The sequence below is a fragment of the Uloborus diversus genome, unplaced genomic scaffold, assembly GCF_026930045.1.
Source record: "Uloborus diversus isolate 005 unplaced genomic scaffold, Udiv.v.3.1 scaffold_799, whole genome shotgun sequence".
Classification (NCBI taxonomy): Eukaryota; Metazoa; Arthropoda; class Arachnida; order Araneae; family Uloboridae; genus Uloborus; species Uloborus diversus.
This window is the reverse complement of record NW_026559010.1, coordinates 14,482-38,774: the sequence shown is the minus strand read 5'-3', so window position 1 is coordinate 38,774 and position 24,293 is coordinate 14,482. Positions and strand designations below refer to the sequence as shown.

Below are 24,293 nucleotides of genomic sequence, written 5' to 3'. Positions count from 1 at the left end.
TGCTGCTGAGTTGAGTTGAGTCGTTTGCCTCCTGATGTTGAGTTGAGTTGTTTGCCTCCTGATGTTGAGCTGTTTTCCTCCTGATGTTAACAACTCAACTCAACTCAGCAGCAGGAGGAAAACAACTCAACGGCTCCGCCAGCTCCCCCGGCTCCGCTGAGTTAGAACACCCTATTATACACTACTGACGTTCAGTCACTGTTTTCATTTTCGCTGTTGACGTCACAAGTGGTCACAACAGGTAGCCTAGGGTTACCAGAACAAAGTTTGAGGACATTGCCGAACACATCGCCCAATGAATCTTTTATTTAACGAACACTTCTCGTATTGCTAATAATAGGGAAGTTGCAACCTATTAAATGATCATATTTTGGCTATTGGATATTATTAATTGACCCTCAAAGCTAAAAAATTCACCATCGCCGAATTTCAAAACACCGTGGTTGATTTTTAATAATCCACGCGCAAAAGTGTGCGCTTCTGAAACGTCACGAGCCTACGTCACAGGGCGCGAATGGGCAGCCTTCCGCCGAAGATCCCTTGTTTTCGCTAGGGACATTTTGAGCGCGCTGATATTTATATTTTTTAGATATTCAATAATCCTTTTGAACACACTATGGAGACCGGATTCGTTAAAGCACAATCTAACTAATCTTCCTCAAGTAACATCAATGAGGATATTCGAATATTTCCGACAGGATGAGAGGTTTAATGTTCCAGTTAAATGCGAGGAGATAAGCCTTTTTCGTTTCGTCTTCGAAGTCGAATGCGTGACCTTCGGCTTCTCCCCTATCGGAAGAGGGCATGACGTCACTTCCTATGCCATTTGACGTCACAAGCGCTTGAACTTTAAAAATTAATTTAAAAAAAAACTACTTATCGTATCGCAAAATTTTTTTCACCTATGATGTTCATACATGTTACTCTATCATATAAAAATAAAATTGAAAAATCGAAAACTTCCCTATTGTTCACGGTGAAAATCACCAAAAGACGACCACGCGTTCTGCGCCCTTCCTCAATTGTGACGCCACACGATAAAGCTCTCTCTTTTAGAAATCTGACATTAAAAAAAAAATTAAAAATTAAATTTTGGGAAAATAAATTGCATGTTGTTGTTATTATTGTTATTATTTTGCTTATTCTATCAGTTTCAGTGACTAAAAGTAGTACTTTTGACTGAGGGAAAACACTCCCATTTCATTTACTATTTCAATTCATTCCTCCCACATCAGTCAAAACTGATTCTCAACCAAAATAAACTGCAGCTGATGCATAGTAGCTGCTGAAAGGGGTGGAACAAACAAATACATCCATCCCTTGGCATTCGTTTGAATTTTGAAGTCTTGAACTCAATCATGTTTTCCGTAATCACGAATCGCGATAGAACCCGATTCGTTGGGTTTCTTGTTTCTACAAATGAAATGGATATCCGATCCCTTTCCTGATTAAGCGGGGATGACTACACTATCAGGCCCGACGAGATGACATGTCAGCCAAGTCGGAAACTAGGTGCCCGGATCTTGATGGGACCCGGCGACACAGAAAAGAAAGAGGAGAAAGAAAGAAAATAATAAAGGAAAAGAGAAAGAAAAAGGAAAGAAAAAAAAGAAAGGAAGAAAGAAAAAAAAGAAAGGAAGAAAGAAAAAAAAAAGGGAACTCTGCATAATCGAAAACGTAAAGATTGAGTAGAATTTATTTTTTCGAAATTTACTGTTGTGGCACTTAAAATATAGTTTGTTTTTTAATAAACAGTTTTGATTTTTTTTCTCCTTTCCATTTCTTTCTTTTTTCTTTCTTTCTTCTTCTTTTTCTTGGGGGGAGGGGGCCCGGTGACATAACTGACAAGGGGCCCGCCTTGGCTCTCTACGGCCTTGACTACACTTGCAATTAACTCAACTAGTTGTAAAATTTGGTAAAAGTGCAATGAACAATGAGTTTCGAATGCATACAAAGTGACATACGTGAGAGCTTCGAAGAAGACACAGCCGGCTGCCCACATGTCCATCTTGTAGCTGTAGTGACCGCTGGTCAGAAGGCACTCAGGGGGGCGGTACCTGGGAAGCACAAAAAAATACAGGACTACCAAACAATTTGGATAAACTTATTGTAAAAATGTTTTTCAACTTTTGATCAAAAAAATGTTTTTTAAAAATATTGTAATTCAAATTTTGTCAATAAGCATTCGCAACTCCAGAGCTCGAATACGCTACCTTGCGGTGATTAATAATACTAAAGAGAAAGGTAAAACATTCCATTCCACGTGTTTTCTTTGGGGTAAATAACAGGCTTCAGACAGTTTCTGATGTAATGTAATTTTAGAAGAATAGAAAAGAAAGCGTCCCACAAACACGATGAAAAATGACTGTCATTCACTCGGCGTCAAAGCAAGTTATAAGATACGGCATTTGTTTGTTTTACTTTATTCATCCGCCATTAGACAGTGGCTGCAGCGCCCCCTGTAGTTCATTAGAGATTGGAATAGAACTGTTGAACCAAAGGCACCACGACTAGGGGTCACTGTCGCAACTGATCGAGGTTAGCCTCAGACTTTTTATTTTGAACTTTTCCTTCCTCCACAGATCTGAAGTGAACTGAGCAAAAAATAAAACAAATAAAATGAATGGAACATGGAACTTGTAAATAGTTATTTGAAGTTGTAAATAATGTGTTAATATATTGAGTTTCTTGAAAAAGTACTGTGCATTTTCCTCCAGTTGATTTAAATAACTCCCCAAGTAATAAAGATGGAGACGCCCAAAAAGAATCGGTAAAGGGATTTTTACCTACAATATCAATTTCGTTTAAGATACCGATTGGTACAGCCACAGGAAATCATTGTGGCTTCCAAAAAAAATTCTTGTTCGCAACTTTTGACAGACGATTAGGAAAAATTGGGGACAGAATGCCTTTTCTAATTGTATTTGCGGCAAACCTAGCCGGACAAATCTTAATGCTGTGATAGGATATGCGTAGCCTTCAAATTTGTCCCAGACTCCCTATTAATGCCCTAAAATAATACTTGTGACCCCGTACTCAGTGGCGCAGCCAGGGGGGAGGATTAGAGGTCAAAATACCCCACAGAACCCCTGGTGTTAATATATTGTTACAAATTCTGTAAATAGTAATTATTTTTGCCATTAATTTGTCGTAAAATCTAGCTAAATTTGGCGTTTATTAAATTATCTTTCATTTAAAATTATTGTAGTAACGTAACCTGTAAATAGTTTCTTGTAATGAATATACAGTCCCCGTGCATTCGGCTGAAGTATACGGACCCCTCATTTCTGAATGATGAAATTTGTGAATGGAAAGAAATAAGATAACGGTCTACGATTTTCGAGAAGCATTTCGAATATTTTGGAGTTTTTTCGATGTTTATAAATAGCCGCCGCGTGATAAAAAGTCAGTCTCGACTGAACCGTTGGGCAGAGAGCATTTATTTTGCTCTGTGTATTCGCTCTGTTTATTGCGAGGCATTTCGCTGTGTTGTTTTTCGTATTTGAATGTAAATACGTGTGTAACCGTTGAGTTTACGGTGTTGATTGATATTTGCTTCATTGCTGATGATTAATTTAGCAGTTGTTAACGATCTCTCCTGTACATAGTGTAAATAAATTTCCTGTGTCTTAATCAAGAACTGTGTCGTCCTTTCAAGAAAGTTGGAAGTCGCAACGGATCCGTTACAATATATTGCAAAATCTAATACTGTTGTTCATGTACATAAAAAGGCGGATATGACCAGAAACTCCACCTAGAAGGTAATTTCTGGCTGCGCTATTGCCCCCCTTCGTTTCAGGGGCGGACTGCCCCGGCGGCCCATCGATACGCCCTCCCGCCTGTGCGCCCATGAACAACCTCTGCGCCCCCTTCCCATTTTTTGCGCCCTCAAACTTGTGCGACTTTGTTTTTGAGCAATCACGATTGCTTATTGTTCTCACTTGACTGTTTTGATGTGCTATCATTTTATTTTCCCACCAGTACCCTCAGCAGCATCGCCGTCGACCGGCTCCTCACGATGCTGCTCCTATAGCGAAAGCCGTCTCCAGGTTGCATCCATATGCTACACACACACACGCATACACACACGCCTACACACGCGCGCACACACAAATATATACACATATGCCTACATACACACACACGAATGCCTACACAAACAAACACATACACACACTCAAACACATACATACACACACGCATACATACACACGCATGCATACACACACACGCATACATACACACGCATACACACACACCTACACACAACTACCCACACACTCATCACACTCATGCCTGCACACAGACACAAACACATATACCTACACACATACACATTCCGCACCACACACAAGCACTCATACACACAACTACCCACACACTCATACCTGCACACAAACACAAACACATGCATACACACATACACATACCCTCTACACACAAACACACATACCCCCCCACACACAAACACACATGCCTACACACACATACACCCCTACACACAAACACACATACCCCTCACAAACACAAACGCCTACATACACACACACTCGTGATTGCGAAAAACATAATTTGAATTCAAGATGTCAAAATTCAAATTAATATTTTTCTTTTTGCCCTTGAACCTAAGCACCTTTCTTTTTTTTTAAATTATTTTTTACCTATCATGCCTGTGCGTCTTCGTTTTGTTTTTTGCGCCCTCAAACCTACGCGCCCTCGGTTTTAAAATATGTAGTTGTTGTGTCCGCAGCTAACTAACACTACCGAAATATTGGGGCCATTGCTTCGAGAGAGTTGGATTTATTTATTTAAAGATAAGGCAACACAAGAAAGATGTACAGCACACAGAGAGTAACACATACGGCACCAGTGGGAATCGAACCCATGACCTATATCAATATGAAGCGAAGCTTCTACCGCAGAATATGTGCTCCCAAATATGTTGTTTCTTAAGCATCGTTAAAATTGTCTCAGCGCTAAGACTTTAACGTTACACTTTAGGAACTTCTCATTATTGTGCGTTTTGGGGCTGCAAATAAAAATTTCGCAAATTGAATTCATAATCTGAAGTTTGCATTGAAAAATTTTGTTTAATAATAGCATTGGATGTTCACGTTGTGCCTTAGTTTTTTGACAAAATTGTATGAATTGTTTTTTTAAAGTTTGTCTAAACATGTGTTTTACAATTTATATTTAGCAACATTTCTGTAATTTAGGGAAAAAACTGACGTAAGTCCAAAAATTTTCGATTTTCTGTTTTATTAGTGCATTTTATGTAGAAGCCTATTCCGCATCGACCCCACGTGTACGTCCCTTCCTTAAAAAATAATCCTTTTCAATTTTTTTATTAGGGAGAAAAGAGCGCGCGTCCCATCCTTTTGCATGGGCCAGAAAAACGTTTTTCCTCTCTCCTGTAAAATTATCACGATGTGACTTACGTCCCTCTGGCTCTGAGGTACAGGTTTGATCTAACCTTATTTGTGACCAAACATTCAAAAAAATCAATTTTTAAGGGATGCTCAAGTTCTATCTCAATAAATTTTCCACGATATCTGATGAATTTTAGTATGCAAAGATATCGTGTACATACAGTCAACTCTCGATAACTCGAAGTTCAAAAAAATCACTAGACATTCGAGTTATGGAAAGTTTCCGCAACAGTCTCGAGAGTTTGGGACTCGTTGAACATCTCGAGATAAAGAAATATTCGAGTTATAAACTTCGAGTTATCGAAATTTGACTATGTTTATTTTAACCTCTTCAGTCGGAATTATGAAATATTTGACCAAAAATGTTGATATTTGGTACACAGTGTACTATGGTAAAGGGTATCTTTTATACAAAATTTTGAGTTTGTAGAAGAAAAATTAAAAGAGTTATGGCACGTCCAATATTCCAAACTTATATTTTTGAAATACATATTTCATATACAAAAACGATAAAATACCAAACAAACTTCATTATAAAATGTTCTACAAACAATTATAAAACATAATATAAAACGTTTAAAACGATTAATAAAAGATTATATATTTCTTAAAAAATCAGGAAAAACCTCGCTTTTCAGATGAAAATGCATGGCTGGAAAAATGAGCCACTCTCTATCTCTCAATCCTTTTATGTCAGTGTTGTCAGTCCCAAAACGAAAAATTATTTCGCAGATTATAATAAGCAGAATGTAAAGAGTCAACTACAAAAAAAGTCAACTAATTAAATCAATTATTAAATTATTAGCAGCTGTTTAAAGCAGGGTTGGCAAAAACCCGGGTTTTTTTAAAAAAAGCCCATGGACCCAGGGTTTTTTTTAAATAAAACCCAAAAAAATCCAACTAAAGTTGGGGTTTTTTAAAAGAAATGTGGGTTTTTTTTTGTCTTTTTTTAGGGAAAATGTGGGGGTACTTGTAGCATATTGTAGCGTAAGTGTATAGACAAAGTGCAAAAATTGTCTTCGGGTAAAAAAAAGGTGGAAAACTAGTTAAAATTCAGCATATTCTGAAGAAAAGTATAAAAGAACTACAAAACCCAAGAATGGTGAAGTTTCAGATTTTTTTTAGTTTTCATTATTACCAACAGTTAAGGCAAAGTTACTTCTCGAGTGATAAAATCTATTGTTCGTTTTTAATTACTACATTTTTTTTTTTTTTTTTTTTTTTTTGCATTTTACTTTATTGTATATCATTTTGTTATGCAAAACTACTGTAGAACCTCAAGTAGTTTAAATCAGTTTTTACTGAATTCCAGCTTAATCAACACATTTCTTTGAATTGAATGTTACCTGTTTTTCTACTTCTGTGTACAGAGTAAGAAATATCAAACTTTTTCGAAGATAATGAAAATACTGTACATCCTGTTCTGTTTTCTGTTGACCGTTTGAAAAATCTGTTAATTTCTAAAAATATACCTTGTGTTTATTCGAGATTTGTGACGTGTTGGTTTGCAGGAAATAATTCACCTGAAAGCCTTTTAACTAGAGTAGTTTCCTCTGTACAATCTACAAATACCGAGAAAATCAGACGAGACAGGACTCAGTCAAGATAATTTGAGTTATTTATTGACCAGTTAAAGAAAAAACTTAAATATATTTATTTAAAATCTTTGAAGTATTTTTTTAATGCTGTTAAGTGTTAAGAAATACTATTAAAGTTCAAAATTCATTTTTTGTGTTCATTGTCTGTGATGAAGAAAAAAATAAAAAAGAAATTTAAATTATGAAAGTATTTAAATTAATTTTTTTAAACTTCTCAGAATATTTAAAAAAAACAAAAGTGGGCTAAATATTGTTTTTTTTTAAATGGGTTTTTTCAAAAAAACCCATTGGGTCCAATTCGGCCAACCCTGGTTTAAAGTGGTTGTCCAGTATACCGGACACCAGGTCTGAAGGGGTTAAAGGTCCACTACCCCTTAAGGAGTAGTTATTCGTTTCGGCAATTGAGAAATAGTTTATTAGTTCTGCCAATCTACTCACCACCTCGTCGAGATGTACTCGGTGTAGGGTCTCTTTGTGTTGATGCCGCGACAGCTGCCGAAATCGCCCAGTTTTAGCAGATTGTCCTGCAGGGGAAAGAAAAAGATTTAGTCTCAGAAGTAGAGCATCAGGAACATACTATTTGACCATGGATTATATGTAATTTGGCAATCTGCCAAGTAAAGACGGTTCCATCTGAATGAGTCTAGCAGGGGAGAAGGAAAAATAACGATGGGATTTTTTGATCACGCGTTTTATAGTGTCACTAGTGCCTTATTCATTTATTGCTTTCTCAAAAATAAAATAACGGAAAAAAATAGTTACCATGGAAACAACAAAAAGAAAATAAAATATTTTCATTTCGTTCGGGAACGTAAAAGCAAAATGGTAAGCTCAAAACTTTGTTGTGAATGAATAAATCAATTTTTGCCGTGAGAATACAGATCGAATATACTTCAGATTTAAAATATGTTGTTGTGAGCAAATGTTCATTTTTACAAAACTAAGACTAAATAATAGAGAGGCAAAAGTGCACATCTGTAACAAACCAACTAACACCCCTATAAACTAATAGATGCGTCCATTTCCGCCTATAAACCGGATATTAGCCTTTCCATGTAATCAATGGTCAGACAGTAAAGGAGTACTGAACACTATTTGAGCTTCATAAATTTTCACTTGTCTGTACATTTTTTTTTCCCTACTTCTTGTCTTCTGTATACACTGTAAAAGAATAATAATAATAATAATTTGAATCTTGACCTCTTGAACTCAAATTATGTTTTACGCAATCACAAGTGTGTGTGTGTATGTAGGCATGTGTGTGTGGGGGGGGGGGTATGTGTGTTTGTGTGGGGGGGGGTATGTGTGTTTGTGTGCAGGGGGTATGTATATGTGTGTGTAGGCACGTGCGTTTGTGTCTGTGTGCAGGTATGAGTGTGTGGGTAGTTGTGTGTATGAGTGTTTGTGTGTGGTGGGGAATGTTTATGCGTGTGTAGGCAAATGTGTTTGTGTCTGTGTGCAGGCATGAGTGTGTGTGTAGTTGTGTGTAGGCATGAGTGTGATGAGTGTTTGGGTAGTTGTGTGTAGGTGTGTGAGTATGTGTAGGTGTTTGTATGTATGTGTAGGGTGTTTGTATGTGTGTGTATGTATGTGTTTGAGTGTGTGTATGTGTTTGAGTGTGTGTATGTGTTTGAGTGTGTATGTGTTTGAGTGTGTGTATGTGTTTGTGTAGGTGTATGTATTTGTGTGTGCGCGTGTGTGTGTAGTTGTATATGTATGCGCGTGTGTGTAGTTTAAGGATGCAACCTGAAGAGTGTTTTCGCTATAGAAGCAACATCGTGAGGAGCCGGTTAAAAAAAAAAGAAAGAAATGTTTCTAGAAAATAATGGGCAGCTAGTGGGCCAAGTAGTTAACATGTGTGGGAAAAAACAAAAACGTGACTGGATTTTATTTGGGAAGATTTCTGAATTCTTCAGAAAGATTGCAGGTTCATTTCAGATAGGTTACTGACTTTTAGCGAGACACTTTAATATTTTTTGCCATATATGTTGCTGACAGATATTAGGCACATAAGCTGCCCAATATTTTCCAGGAATGTTTTTTTTACAGTGTATTCTAAGCAAAAAGATTTTCAATACCACTTTTCAGTGGTGCAATATTTGTCTTTCTTCAACTACAGATCATGTCTTTATATACTAACTAGAAGTACCCGCACGGCTTTGCCCGTAATAGAAAAATTATAAAGGTCTTTTGGTTCGCCTGTATATTTACAAATAATGTATGGTGAATTTTCTCGCCTAATTGGCTTGTGTCCATGTTACGGTTCCACGTTATAATTTCGTATCTCGCCCATTGGCTTGTGCCCATGTTACGGTTCCACGTTATGATAATTTCGTAATTTACTCGTTCATCTTATGATATATTTGTTCTTAAAATTTTAATAGAAAAAGAACAAAATCGAATTTTAAAAAAATCGCTTCGAGGTGCACACCCCCCATGCTACAAACTAAATCTGTGCCGCATTTCATGAAAATCGGCCGAACGGTCTAAGCGCAATGCGCGTCACAGAGATCCAGACATCCAACAGACATTCCAGACATCCTCCGGACAGAGAGACTTTCAGCTTTATTATTAGTAAAGATAATAAATCTGAAAGTCTGGATCTCTGTCTGCATGTCTAGATGTCTAGACCTCAGTGACGCGCATAGCGCCTAGACCGTTCGGTCGATTTTCATGAAATTTGGCACAGATTTAGTTTTGTAGCATGGGGATGTGCAGTGTGCACCTCGAAGCGATTTTTCAAAAATTTGATTTTGTTCTTTTTCTATTAAAATTTTAAGAACAATACCAAATTGGCGAGTATCCATTATTTGTAAATACCAGGTAGTGTCAAAAGTTTTCTCGTATTTTCCCTGTCCTGGATTGGAAGCCTGAATGTAACATATGCAAATTACAGTTCCTGCGCAGCTGATCTAAAATGGTAGAGCAGATTTGACCTTGATCATCCTTATCAGTTGCTGTGATTTCTCGTACTTGTGTAGACGTTGCAGGCTCTTGAAATGGCGGATGATAAGCTAGCAATTCGTGTTATTCTGCGTTTCCTCTGGAAAGAAGGTCTTAACGCAAGGGCAGAAGCAAAAGAAATTAATACAAATACAAAAGTGACGACCAGCAACAGGCTCTGGACCCAGCTAGGCTGGTCCTAGTCCATTCACAATCCCCAGTGAAGATCAATGGCCCTCTTAAAACTATCTACTCCCTTGCTCATCACCACCTCTTCCGGTAAGCTGTTCCAAGGTTTCACTACCCTGCTAAAATAATAATTTTTCCTAATATCCATGTTAGCCGGAGATTTAAATAGCTTGAGACAATGACTCCTCGTCCTGTTTTCAGTGCTAAACTTCAGCCCCGTAACATCTTTCATTTTAATAAATTTAAACAGCTGAATCATGTCCCCTCGGTCTCTTCTTTGCTCGAGACTACATTTTCAGCCTTCTAAGCCTGGAATCGTAGTCTAAATGAGAAAGTCGATTTATTAGCCTTGTAGCCCGCCTTTGAAGCCTTTCCAATACATTAATGTCTTTCTTAAGATAAGGAGACCAAAATTGAACAGCATACTCCAAATGGGGGTCTTACCAAACTTCTATATATGGACAGAAGAACTTCTGTTTGAAATAGATCTATTGATAAACCCAAGCATCTTATTGGCTTTGTTACTAGCAATGTGTTGAGGATCCAGGTTTTGTCAAGGAGCGTACTGCTCAAAATCGGTTTAAGCGTTTCAAGGAAGGTGATGCGACCCTTGAAAAGAAACCAAGATCTGTTGCCGATAACGAAGTTTTGCTGGAAGCTATCCTGGAAAATTGATTCTTCTTAAAGTACCATTAATCGATACCTCCGCCAACTGGGGATCGTTGCGCATTTCTTTTTTGGGTGAAAATACCAAACACCTTTTGGCTCAACCTAGGCGAACCAAATGACCTTTTGGGGCCGTGGTAGCCCGATCGGTAGAGTGTCGGATTCGGGGCCGGAGGGTCCTGAGTTCGAACCTCGATGGTCGAAGACCCACCGTCGTCATTAAAGGGGACTGGGCGACGTTAAATAGGCTCGTGGTCTCAATGTCTTCCAAGTGAAACGATACCTCTGGGGGTAGCTATTAGCTCCTGGACTAGTTCTAAATTCTCATTAACTATTCGATCCGGTGATGGTGCTGCCATCTGTCGGTATATAAAATAATGGAGGCAAGGCACTTAGTATGCAGTCCTCGACATAAATACAGTTGTAGTCAGTTGTGACTCTGAATAGGAATAGAAAATGACCTTTTAATTTTTTACTACGGGCAAAGCCGTGCGGATACCACTAGTTAAGGAATAAAGGAGGAATCGAAAGGAACTTACTCTGATGAGCAAGTTTTCTGGTTTCACGTCTCTGTGGAAGATTCCGTGCCTGGAATAAACAAGAAATAAAACCAAACTATTAGTTTCCAGCTCATTAAAGTACTTTTAATAACATAGCTTAGTTTGTATTGTTACAAATTCTGTAAATAGTAATTATTTTTGTGATTAATTCGTCGTAATCTAGCTAAATTTGGCGTTTATTAAATTATCTTTCATCTAAAATTATTGTAGTAACGTAACCTGTAAATAGTTTCTAGTAATGAATATACAGCCCCCGTACATTCGGCTGAAGTATACGGTCCCCTCATTTCTGCACGCTGCCATTTGCGAATGGAATAAAAAGAAGATATGAGACATTTGTAGAACGGAGTAGGATTTTCTGGAATATCTGAGGAGCTCTCTTTCGATGTCTATAAATAGCCGTGCCGCATGATAAAAAGTCAGTCTCGATTGAGAAGTTGTACTGAGAGTGTATTAGCTCTGTTTATTGCGAGGCATTTCGCTGTGTTGTTTTGCGTATTTGGATGTAAATACGTGTGTAACCGTTGAGTTTACGGTGTTGAGTGATATTTGCTTAATTGCTGGTGATTCATTTAGCAGTTGTTGACGCTCTTTCCCTGTACATAGTGTAAATAAATCTCATGTGTTCTCTCAAGAACTGTGTCGTCATTTCAAGAAAGTTTGAAATTGTGTCACGAGCTTTTTACAGTATGTTAATAAAAGTCTGACATGCACGTCAAATTACTTCTTTGCATACTTTAAGAAACATTTTTTAATTTCTAAAAATTATTTCCGTCGCAAAGCCAAAACATTTCTGCATTGAGTGATCCAGGAATGTGCAAACCTCTCTTGCTTTGTTTTCGACATTATTTTTGGATGCTTTTGAACACACAGTGACATAGAAGTCTTAAAAGTCATAAATGTCGGTATTAACACCATCCATGTCCTGACACAGCTGAACTCTGCATGCAACATGCGTACGCACGTACAGATGTTACGGAAACACTAATGGACTCGAGGATAGCCAGAATGGATTTCAGCGGATTGCTCTTCAGCGTGGTGTGAAAAAAAAATATAATTTTTATTTTGAGAGCATCCCCCTTTTATTTTCAAATTTAATTGAAGTTCTGTTTGAAGGTTTGTTGTACAACAGTTATCTTGAAGTCCTTAACCCCTTCCCTCTCGCTCCCGTGAATATGCCGGGATGGGGTTTCGATCTTCATTTCTCACGCCCGTGATATTGCCGTGCTGAGGTGTGCAATATTAACGCGACGAAACGATTAAAATCAATTCATTTCTTTGGCCCGGAATACATTTAATTTCTCTTTGTATGCACTAGATGGCAGCACCAGTCAACGTTAAACGTAATTGCGGATTTTAAATGTAATTGCAGAGATGCAGGAAGGAATTTTGGTACTACTTACCAGATTGTTACGTTAGCCTCTGTATCTCAAGCTTTGAAATTTACCACACAAGAAAAATTTACTTATCTTTACTTATATTACACAAAAGATTAATAAAATTCTTTTTTAATGTTTTAAAGACTTATTTCTTAAAATTTCGCTGCTTGCTTGGGCTTGCTTGTTGATTTTTCATGAAATTTTAATTTTTTTTAAAAATTTCAATCTAAAAAATATTAAAATTGAAAAATTAAATGCACATGTTGTACATACACTTATTTTTATATAACTTTCTTAAATAAAAAAATAGACACTTTTATGACCGTTTTCTTGAATATTATTCGATCGTTAAGGGGTTAAGAGTTATAGAGTAAGAGCCCATGAGTGCCAGACCTACGTCATAGTACAAAGGCCCCAAATTTTTCTGCGTAAGGACATCACTACAGGTAAAAAAGGTTCCCTATTATTTAAGCTGAGTACCGCTGGTTTTGGCGGGAAACGGGTAGCAAAATGTGCGTCAAAAACTGAGTCAGTCCATGTCAAGTGACCTCGCCGTCTCCAGCCGACCATCTCCGATTTGAACGAAATTTCATAGAGGTCCAGACATGCCTTTGAAACTCACCTGTACAAATTTTCAGCTTTCAAGACCCAAATCCTGAGGATCTAGGATCGAGAAAAAAAAGGAGCTCCAAAATGGCGGATCAGCTTTGTGAACCGAATTGCCATCTTTGGCACGGTTTCCCCATTGGAAGCCATTTTGGAGTCCACTTTTACTTTTCTTCATGAGGTATCCTAGATCCTCATGATTTGTGTCTTGAAAGTTGAGAAATTGCACCGGTTAATTTCAAAGCAGGGTTGGAAAAAACCCGGGTTTTTATAAAAAAAAGCCCATGGACCCAGAGTTTTTTCGGTTTTTTTAAAAATAAGACCCAAAAACCAAACTAAAGCTGGGTTTTTTAAAAGAAATGTGGTTTTTTTTTTGGGGGGGGGGGAGGGGAATGTGGGTACTTGTAGCATATTGTAGCGTAAGTAAGGACAAAGCACAAAAATTGTCTTGGGATAAAAAAAAGCTGAAAAATTCAGCGTTTTCTAAAGAAAAGTATAAAAGACGACGCAACCCAAGAATGGTGAAGTTTCAGATTTTTTAGTTTCCATGATTATCAACAGTTAAGGCAAAGTTACTTCTCGAGTGATAAAATCTCTTGTTTGTTTTTAATTACTACATTTTTTTTTTAAATTTTACTTTATTGTATTTCATTTTGTTATGCAAAACTACTGTAGAACCTCAAGTAGTTCAAATCCCTTTTTACTGAATTCCAGCTTAATCAAGACATTTCCTTGAATTTTATGTTGCCTGTTATCCTACTTCTGTGTACAGAGTAAGAAATATTCAACTTTTTCGTAAGATAATGAAAAAAAAAAAAAAAAAAATACAATCCATCCTATTTTGTTTTCTGTCCGACCATTTGTAACACCTATTAATTTCTAAAAAAAATTCCTTGTTTATTCGAGATTTATGACGTGTTGGTTTGCAGAAAATAATTCACATGAAAGCCTTTTAGCTAGAGTAGTTTCCTCTGTACAATCTACAAATATTGAGAAAATCAGACGTGACAGGACTTAGTCAATATAATTTGAGTTATTCAATTAAAATCTTTGAAGTATTTTTTTAATGCCATTAAGCGTTAAGCAATACTATTAAAGTTCAAAATTCATTTTTATGTCCATTGTCTCTGTAGTGAAGAACAAATAAAAAAGAAGTTTAAATTGTGAAAGTATTTAAATTAATTAATTATTTTAAGCTCCTCAGAACCCAAAAGTGGGCTAAATAATGGGGTTTTTTTAATGGGTTTTTTTCAAAAAAAAAAAAAAAAACCATTGGGTCCAATCCGGCCAACCCTGCTTCAAAGGCATGTCTGCACCTTAGTAGAACGTCCTCCAAATCGGAGATGGTTGGATATGAGGACCACCAGGTAACGTGACATGGAGTGTTATCTATGATATTTAGCTTTTTTCAGGAATTTTATGCATCTTTGCTACATGTTTCCTGCCAAAGCAAGCAACTCAGCTTAATTAATAGCGAACCTTTCTTACCTGCTGTGATGTCCTTACGCTAAAACAATTTTTCGCCTTTATACTATGACGTAGGTCTGGCACGCATGGGCTCTTGACCCATCATTAACATCGGCACAACACTCAACCACGTCAACTTTGCTATTATCACGGGACGCGGGAGCGTCCCGCCCCGCCAAGGAAACCAAACGTCAGCAGCCAACAGAAGCAAATCCACCGCCAAAGAAGAAAGATAATAAAAGCGACCAAGAACAAGATTACACGACAGAACAAATTGGGGTTTTTTGGGTTTTTCACCCCTCTGTATATCAGCCCCATGAAGATCCCCGGAGTTGATTTTTGGTACACTCAATCTCTATTGGCCCCTGACGCCGTAAACCAAAATACAATCCCCAGGACCATCAGGGGGAGGAGGTATTAAAGTTATAAAATCGCTGTTCAAAAAAGTTTTCGCTTTCTTTGACAGGGCTACAGCCCAGACGAAAAAAAGGAATCAAGCTGAAATTTCGCACACACATTCCTTGTGCAATACTGATGTGCCTTTTGTGCCATTTGACCCCCCTCCCCTTCCCCCCCTCGTTTTTACCTCCCAAATTGTACCTTCCCGGGGTTCTATAACAGCCCCCCGGGGGGCTACGGTATTGATTTTTTGTATACATATTCTTGGGGGCCCATTAAGTACATATACAAAAATTCAACCCCCAGGGACATCATGGGCCAGAGTAATTGAAGTTTGAAAATCACTAATTTCCCCTAAATTCATGTGTACTTACTCTCAGCTTATAGGGTTTGTTAATCTCTGACTGCAATTGCAATGCTAGAACAGATCTAAGATCTAACAATTATTCAAAAGTTGTCTTTGGAAATTAAATTAAATCAAGACTAATAAAACATATCCAACAGTTGCAACTAGACCTTAAATCGCGGATATCACAAATTTGCCACAGCGACTGCGCATGCGCGCAGACTTTGCTCATTGGGCTTTCTGTTTTCAGATTCTATGTTGTTTGTTTATACTTAAGCAGAGAAACAAATTAATGAATGAGATTAGAACGCTGTCCTCCCCCCCCCCCCCCAAAGTTTTGCCGATACGAAATTTCCTTCCCCCTGTTTTTCAGTTTCGATATATTTATGGAGGGAAGAAATTTTAAATGTCGGCGCGAAACTGGGGTTAAACCATTACAATATTTTACGTGACAAATTATATGAAACTGTACGCATAAGAATACGGCACATATAACTTTTTAATTGAAAGCGAAAAACAGCACTTTTTTATTGGTTTGCTTATTTTCTAAATTAATGGATTTTTCACAAACAACACATAATGAATTGAAAATATATGAAATACGTGTGTGGATATCCGTGCTTTGCAGTAATTTGTTAGCTGAAAATTTTTTTGCAATTAATTTAAACAAGACTATTAATGAGCTTAGTCCGCGCGCAACATGCGCATTCCATTCGCTATGGCAAATTTGGGATATCCGCGATTTGACATCGGGGGCCGTGGTAGCCCGATCGGTAGAGTGTCGGATTCGTTCAAACCTCGATGGTCGAAGATCCACCGTCGTCATTAAAGGGGACTGGGCGACGTTAAATAGGCTCGTGGTCTCAATGTCCTCCAAGTGAAACGATACCTCTGGGGGTGCTAGCACCAGGTAGCTATTAGCTCCTGGTCTAGTTCTAAATTCTCATTAACTGTTCGATCCGGTGATGGTGCTGCCATCTATCGGTGTAAAAAATAATGGAGGCAAGGCACTTAGCATGCAGTCCTCGACATAAATACAGTTGTAATCAGTTGTGACTCGAAATCGAAATCGATTTGACATCGAGTAAAGTTGTGTAGATCTTCTGACACATTCAAATTTAAAATATTTAATGGCTTAGTTTTTTTTTTCTTGGTGATAACATGCGTTATTTCGTTTTTTAAATGAACTTTTAAACAAAACTAGGTATTAAACAAGACAAAAACTTCTATCAAGAAAAAGATAAATCACCAAACAATTAAAATTATCCCATAAAACGTAAAATAATCCACGATTTAAGAAAAAATGTAATTAAACAAAAAGTGAAAAGCTAGATTAATATAGCCCTCAAGCTGTAAAACATTTAAAGAAACATTCATGAAAATGTTGAATAATCTGTCAAATAAACTGTAATAGAATTTATTGCGAAGTTATAAAATACTCGAAAACAATATAATTTAAAATACAGTATTTTATTATCCAAGAAGTTTTCTTTGCAACAGAGAGGATACAAGGATTGCAATAAAATTTAAACCGCCCCATTCTCGCAAAATGAGCATAGAATCTTAATAGTCCAGAAAATAACTTGACGTAAAATTAGGCTAGCCATTATTGTTCCTTAAAAACACAAAACAGCGTTGTTTCAATTGAAAATTTTCTGACTTGAAGTTCTCAATTCTAAAAATACAAAGTAATAATATCAATGCAAAAAGATGTGATATCTCATCAAAAACAACCCTGTTGTAAAAATTTCCCCGCCAAAAAAAACCTTTAACTTTTCCGCACAAAAAAGAAAACCTGCATTCCAAAAACCCTCAGCCATAAAAAGTTATGATATCTAGTTTGTCCGCCAAGTATCTGCCAAACTATCATCCTCCCTCATCTCCTTTTTCATCACAGCTACTTCCATTAGAACCTCCTCCCACCTTCAACTCCTCAGAAATATGGATAGATCTTTTAAATTGTTTATCTTGTTTGGCGGGAAGCTTTTCAAAGTGAAGTGATGGTTGCTTGGTGAGCAATAAGCTTCCCGCCAAACAAGATAAACAATTTAAAAGATCTATCCATATTTCTGAGGAGTTGAAGGTGGGAGTAGGTTCTAATGGAAGTAGCTGTGATGAAAAAAGAGAAGAGGGAGGATGATAGTTTGGCAGATACTTGGCGGGCGAACTAGATATCATAACTTTTTATGGCTGAGGGTTTTTGGGTTTAGGATGCAGGTTTTCTTTTTTGTGCGGAAAAGTTAAAGGTTTTCTTGGCGGGGAAATTTTTACAACAGGGTTGTTTTTGATGAGATTAGAAAAATTACTATAAATACCGAGTTTTTGCATTCCTTCAGTCTTCGCACGGGTGAGATACTATAAACAAACTAAATCCTGAACACCAATTACGACAGTAACAGCAAATAACTTAACACATTCAACCCTCATTTGGAGCCCTAGGACGGGAACGGTAAACGCACATTGAACCATTCTGAGAATAGGAACATCACCTGTGTATGTGGTGCAGGGAGCTCAGTAGCTGGTACATGTAGTTTTTGACCCTGAATTCTGGCAATGGCTTCTGGCGAGCTGGAAAGAGAGAGAAAGATGACTATCAAGGAACAGAAAGTACTGTGACAGCGAGAAGCAAACGGATGTAGGTAACAAAATCGAATATTTGTACTAGTAACCCCTGGTAGGTACTGACTGCTACATTGCATAATTTAACAAAAAAAAAAAAAAAAAAAACAATGAAATTCTATCTAGAATCTGAACTTCTAACTCGTGTTCAGGGGTGTTCCCATAGGGATAGCGATATACGTCGTATACTCTCTATATACGCCGTATACTCTCAAACATTTTTAAGCACTTTTATTATACTTGGTTTGATTGTCACGGAGAAATCTGAGGCCTGGTTTTGCTTATATTTCTGAAACTAGACCATTTAGAGACTTCGGGATTTCACTAAATGATTTGCTTAATCTTAAGGTGCAAAATTGTAGAATAAAATTATTATTGAGTCAATTCACTCTTTTTTTTTTTTTTAAGAGGCAGAAAAGTTGTTTTGTCCTTTTGAGCGCATTATGAAAAGTGCCTGTTTGGTGATACTTGAAATTTCAATAACTCCAGTGGCATAACCCTAAACTGCAGTAGATAGCGTTCATTGTTGACTACTTTTTTGTTTCTTTATCTACTATAATGACAGTCTCGCCAGTAAAAGAGTTAAGTGATCGAATCCAGTGCCATCCTTGTCAAAATGAAGCACTTCCCTGCATGTCAAACATTACTAAAAAAAGTTATCAAATGATCATGTCGTCGCGCGAGTTTCATTGTTGATGATGTCAGGAGCGTTACTCGATCCTTGGCTGTTATATACACTGGTGAACAAAATTAAGAGATGGAAGGCATTTTCACACATTTCTCGGAAAATCTTTACTAATAATAAAGCTGAAAGTCTCTCTGTAAGGAGGATGTCTGTAGGATGTCTGTGACGCGCATAGCGCCTACACTGTAAAAAAAATTCGGAAACGTTTCTGAGTATATCGTGCAGCTGCGGTTCATGAAATTTTCAAAAACGTTTCTGAGTATTTCGGAATTCTCTTTCTGTAATGTCCGGAAACGTTTCCGAGTATTTCGGAATTCTCCAAACAATTTCCAAAAACGTTTCTGAAAATTTCGGAATCCTTTTTCCGTGATTTTTTCTAAAAAATAATTCTTTACTATAGTATTGCATGCCATATCAGTTTCAATTCTTTCATATCTAAGAGCAATGAAACAAGCAATTTTAGAATTATTCGTGGATTTTTTTTTCTGAATTTCTAATGACAAATAGCATGGTTAACAGCATAACATATGCACAGTTATAAATTTTTGAAAATTTATGAAATAATATAGTAGTTTCATTCATAATCACAAAATCGTCGGGGGAGGGAAGGGGAGTACTTTCTCAAAAGTGGGATTGTTTGTTAAACAATATTAAACTTCAGTTTTTCTCTCAATATTTTCAAGACAAAATTATCAACATATTGTATTTTTAATGCAGAACTTAAAAACATATCTTGTATCAAACTTGATAGCTTTTATTTTCGGATAAAATTTGACAGAACTTACCTACACTTTGCGTTCCGAAATTCGTTCACGTCAAGTCAATTTCTTTGACGAACAAAGTGTACCGAAAAGTACCAACAGAGAAATTGATAATTTAAATATGACACCAAAGTTCCCCTGCTGGAACCATTCGGGTTTATTCTTCTGTTCTTGCCCTTTTCCAGTTTATCACAAATATAGATACTTAATCAAAATAGGTTACTGATTTAGAGTGTGCGCAAAATGCATTATATATTTTATTTATTAAAACATTGAACTCTATTACATGATTATTCCATTTCATATATACGAGAGTCCCCCCCCCACACCATAAGAGTGATGGTGCACCCATAAAATGATATAAAGCGCCCCTCACCTTAAAAGAAGCAACCCCTTGAAAATGTCAATGGCACAGTCTGCGTGGTGAACGCCCCTCGTCTTCTCACCATATGTGCATTGCATATTAATAACATAGTATTTAAAAACTGATCACTTTTAAAACGATGACATGAAATAATATTACTTTTTATTTCAGCATGTAAATGCAGCTGTTCCATTTTTGCCACTGATTCATTCCTCCTGAGTGTCCTACATTAAACTAGTATATCCACGAAGGAAATGTTATTTTCGGAACTAATGTCAAGGAATTTTTTTATTGTTAACCACATTTAACATAATGAATAAGCAGATGAATTAATTTCATAACTATGTTCTTACTAATAGATAACATGGTCATTTTATAATGGTATAAATATTTTTAAATGAATGAATAAATTATAATAAAAAAAGATAAATTATACCGGCACATTTTTTGTAAAGCACTAGCTGCGTGCCCGGCGTTGCACGGGCTACCTAAAAAATGTAAGAGCAGTCCAGTTGATGCTTTTGTAGTACACTGACACTAGTTTCTAACGCGTTAAGGAATAAATAAATGCGCGTAAAGCAAGGTTTGCAAAACACCAGTAAAACATATTTTTGCCAAAACACCTCATCAACGTTAATAATCGTTATCAATGATACAAGTTATGAGTACATTTTCAGTCAGCACAAAAGGGGAAAAGATATGCATTATCAACTATAATCTTTACTCACGTTAAACTGAATTACATCTGATAGACTATATCGGAAATATTTATGCACAATAACAATCCGCTTTTTACATAAAATAGTCTACTATCCGGCGTTGCCCGGGTGTTTATTAATGCAACATACCACTCAGATAAATATTTGGATGGATTCTATCCACATGGTCGTACAAGAATTACATCAATCCGTTTTCCAGGTACAAACCCTCAAAGAACTCAAATAACTTGTAAATCACTCATTTACCTTACGACGTGCACGGTCCTCCTCGAAAATGAAAGTTATGTCATGTGACGCGTATTTAACAATCAGGCTTAAACAAAAAAAAAAAAAAAACACAGCAAAATTTTGCTGCAGATTACGGCAAAATAATCGAAAAGTAAACAACTTAAACACCCTGATTACAGGAAAAGCCTTAAAACAAAAGCCTAATTTTATTTCTTTATATTCGAGAAAAAAAAATTGCAACAGATGTTTCTTTTCAATGATTTTCTTCACGCTGTAAATTTTAATAAAAGCGTTCATCCGGAAAGTTGAGTTGAAGCACTGAATAATAATTTGAATGGAGGAAAGCCTTCGAAAAATACGGATTTTATTTTGAAATCTAAGAGTCATAATTAATAATTTTTAATTGATATCTCCGCTAATTATTATCGGAGGATTATGTTAAATAGCCAAACATGAAGACGGGAAGATGACGAATCCATCGATACCTGGTTCGATGGTCAGTTCACTGTCGTTCGGGAGAAGAAGCTTGGACATAGATAGATAGATAGATAGATACTCAGATTTTATATGTATAAGATATTACAATACTAGAAAATATTTGCATTATCATATTTCTAATGAATTAAACAAATGATTTTTTTTTCTTTTTGAACCAAAATGTATGTACATCCAAGTATTTCGAAATAACTTTTCTGTGATTGCTTCTCAAATATAAATCTTACTTCTTTTGCGTAATTAATCAGTTTCAGTTGGTTACAACAAATAGTACACCGCACACATAGGTATGTAGGATAACTTTAAATTAATTCGATAAACCCAAAAACAGTTACAATTGGAGCCTCATCAAATGCAAATCAACAAAAATATAAATGTATATAACAACATGTTTTAAAATATTCATTAATACTTACAAGTGAACATGAGCGGAAGAAAATCTAAGTACCTCCATTACAACTGAATAAGTAATCCAAAGGGTTTCGTTTCATTAAGTATAAACACGGGTGTTGAAACTATTCACGCTTGAACACACAATATATATCTAATTATGGTCGCATTGGAAATTGTAAAGAAGCAAATGGTTATTAACTAACTTAATAGCTGCGTACATCGTCTAAAAAATCAAAGGCAGTCCAAAATGCAAAGGCGTAAAATTAGTTTCGACACATTTTACTACTCTCTAGACATGAAATAACAAGCAGTCCAATGCTGAACAGTTGCTGACTGCAGCAACCATAGATAAGAAAAAAAGAAGTTCTCATTATTTCCGACTCATTGGCGGCTGTGTTGGAAGGATGAAATAGGTTTCGAAGCGTTGCGTCATCACTTCCGCTTCTAGATATCTTGAAATAACAAAAAGCTTTCTGAATATTGAGGAGTTCGCTATTGGATGAAGGATTCCTACTATTTCGGAAACGTTTCCGATATATCCAGAAACGTTTCCGAAATTTGTTACAGTGTATACCGTTCGGCCGATTTTCATAAAATTTGGCACAACGTTAGTATGTAGCATGGGGATGTGCACCTCGAAGCGATATTTCAAAAATTCGATGTGGTTCTTTTTCTATTCCAATTTTAAGAACAAAAATATCATAAGATGGACGAGTAAATGACGAAATTATCATAACGTGGAACCGTAACATGGGCACAAGCCAACTGGCGAGATACGAAATTATCATAACGTGGAACCGTAAGATGGGTACAAGCCAACTGGCGAGAAAATTCACCATACATTATTTGTAAATATACAGGCGAACCAAAAGACCTTTTGATTTTTCTATTACGGGCAAAGCCGTGCGGGTATCACTAGTATTACATAAAACCGGGACAGTTGGTTGCTATATAATGACACTGTGGCGCTGATGTCACTGAGTTGAGTTTACGTATTCTTGTGGGCGTTGCTAAAGCAGTAAGAGGTATAAAAGTCTACGGCCACCTGCTCAGCTCATAACACTCTACAACACAGTAGCGATTTGTTTTGTGTTTCTTGAATAATCTTGTTGTTTTTTTTAGGTAAAATGAGTTAACATCAACGTTTAGACGAAGGTTTGAGGTGGAGAATTATGGGTAGCCCCAAAGCAGAATGCTACTAAATTTGTGACGTACGTCGCAGAACAGAATGCCTGAGCTGCAGAACAATTCTGTTAAAATGCAAGAGGAAAACTCAGAAAAATTTTGTGCAGAAATTCTACAGATTTCTGTGGAATTTCTGCAGAAATTGCAGATTTTCTACAAATGACTTCCATCTCAAGATAGAATTTCGCAAATTTCCTTAAAATATAAGAAAATCTAAAATTCTTGAAAAAAAAAGTTAATTCTGCGGAAAGCTCGCGAAAAATGTTCAATTTGATAAGTTATTTGCAGGAACTTGAGATTTACTTTGAACTTAAAGAAATCTGCAGAATTTGTACAAAATTCTGCCTTGAGATGGAAGATGGATGTAGAAAATCTGCAATTTCTGCTGATTTTCTGCAGAAATTTCATATTCTAAATCTGAAAAGTTGGTTTTTTCTAGCCATTTTTGGTTTTCCTTTTCCTTATTTTTTCCCATCGGTCTTTATCCACTGCAATTTTCTCCACAGAATTGTCACTATCTCCCACTGTTCCACAGAAATGCATAGCAACAGTGAAATTTTTAACAATGAAAAAAAAAAAAAAAAACTCCTGTATGAAACAATTTTGATTGAAGGCTCCCAATTTGTGGAAAAGATGACGATAGTTGCTTGTGTATAGAATGCTTGGTACTTGCAGAACAATTTTGGTCAAATGATTTTACGTTGCAGAACATCGTCAAGCATTCTGCTCTGGGGATGGGTAGATTTGAGGCAGGAAAGTTCTAAGCTCAGATTGCTAGAAAATTGGGTGTAACTCCTAGCGTCGTTTCGACTTTGTGGAGTCAGTTTAAAAACAGTGGGGCAGTGTCCAGGACAAAGTCGTCCGAGAGCAATAACGCCCAATAAAGACCAGTATTTGTTACTTACAGCCCAGCGCTTAAGGACGTCAACAGTACCGCAACTGTCTAGGGACCTTGCTGCTGCCACAGGAACATTAGTTTCAAGGAAAACAGTTTGCCAGGAGGCTTGGTGAAAGAGAGTTTTATGCCAGAAGGCTCGTCAATTGCATCCCACTCACTCCTTCCCAGAAAAGAGAGCGTGTACAATGGTGCAGACAGCACCAACACTAGACACAGCTCTTTTAGGCTAATGTTCTTTTCACAGATGAGTCCAGATTCAGTCTACAACCTGATTCTAGGCGAATATTCATATGGAGGGAACCTGGGACTCGATACCATTCCAGTAACATCATGGAAAGGGATCATTATGCTGGTGGAGGAGTGT

General features: G+C 36.8%; 1 protein-coding gene across 1 annotated transcript in view; it reads right to left on the bottom strand.

The window, feature by feature from the left end:
- LOC129233909 (MAPK/MAK/MRK overlapping kinase-like) overlaps positions 1-24,293 on the bottom strand; it is a gene marked incomplete at both ends in the record, with an annotated part of 44,274 nt that overhangs the window by 9,799 nt on the left and 10,182 nt on the right. Inside the window, 4 exons of the mRNA XM_054867836.1 lie at positions 1,965-2,057; positions 7,466-7,551; positions 11,365-11,413; positions 18,072-18,150. Coding sequence (XP_054723811.1) covers positions 1,965-2,057; positions 7,466-7,551; positions 11,365-11,413; positions 18,072-18,150 — 307 coding nt within the window. The remainder of the gene's footprint in view (positions 1-1,964; positions 2,058-7,465; positions 7,552-11,364; positions 11,414-18,071; positions 18,151-24,293) is intronic.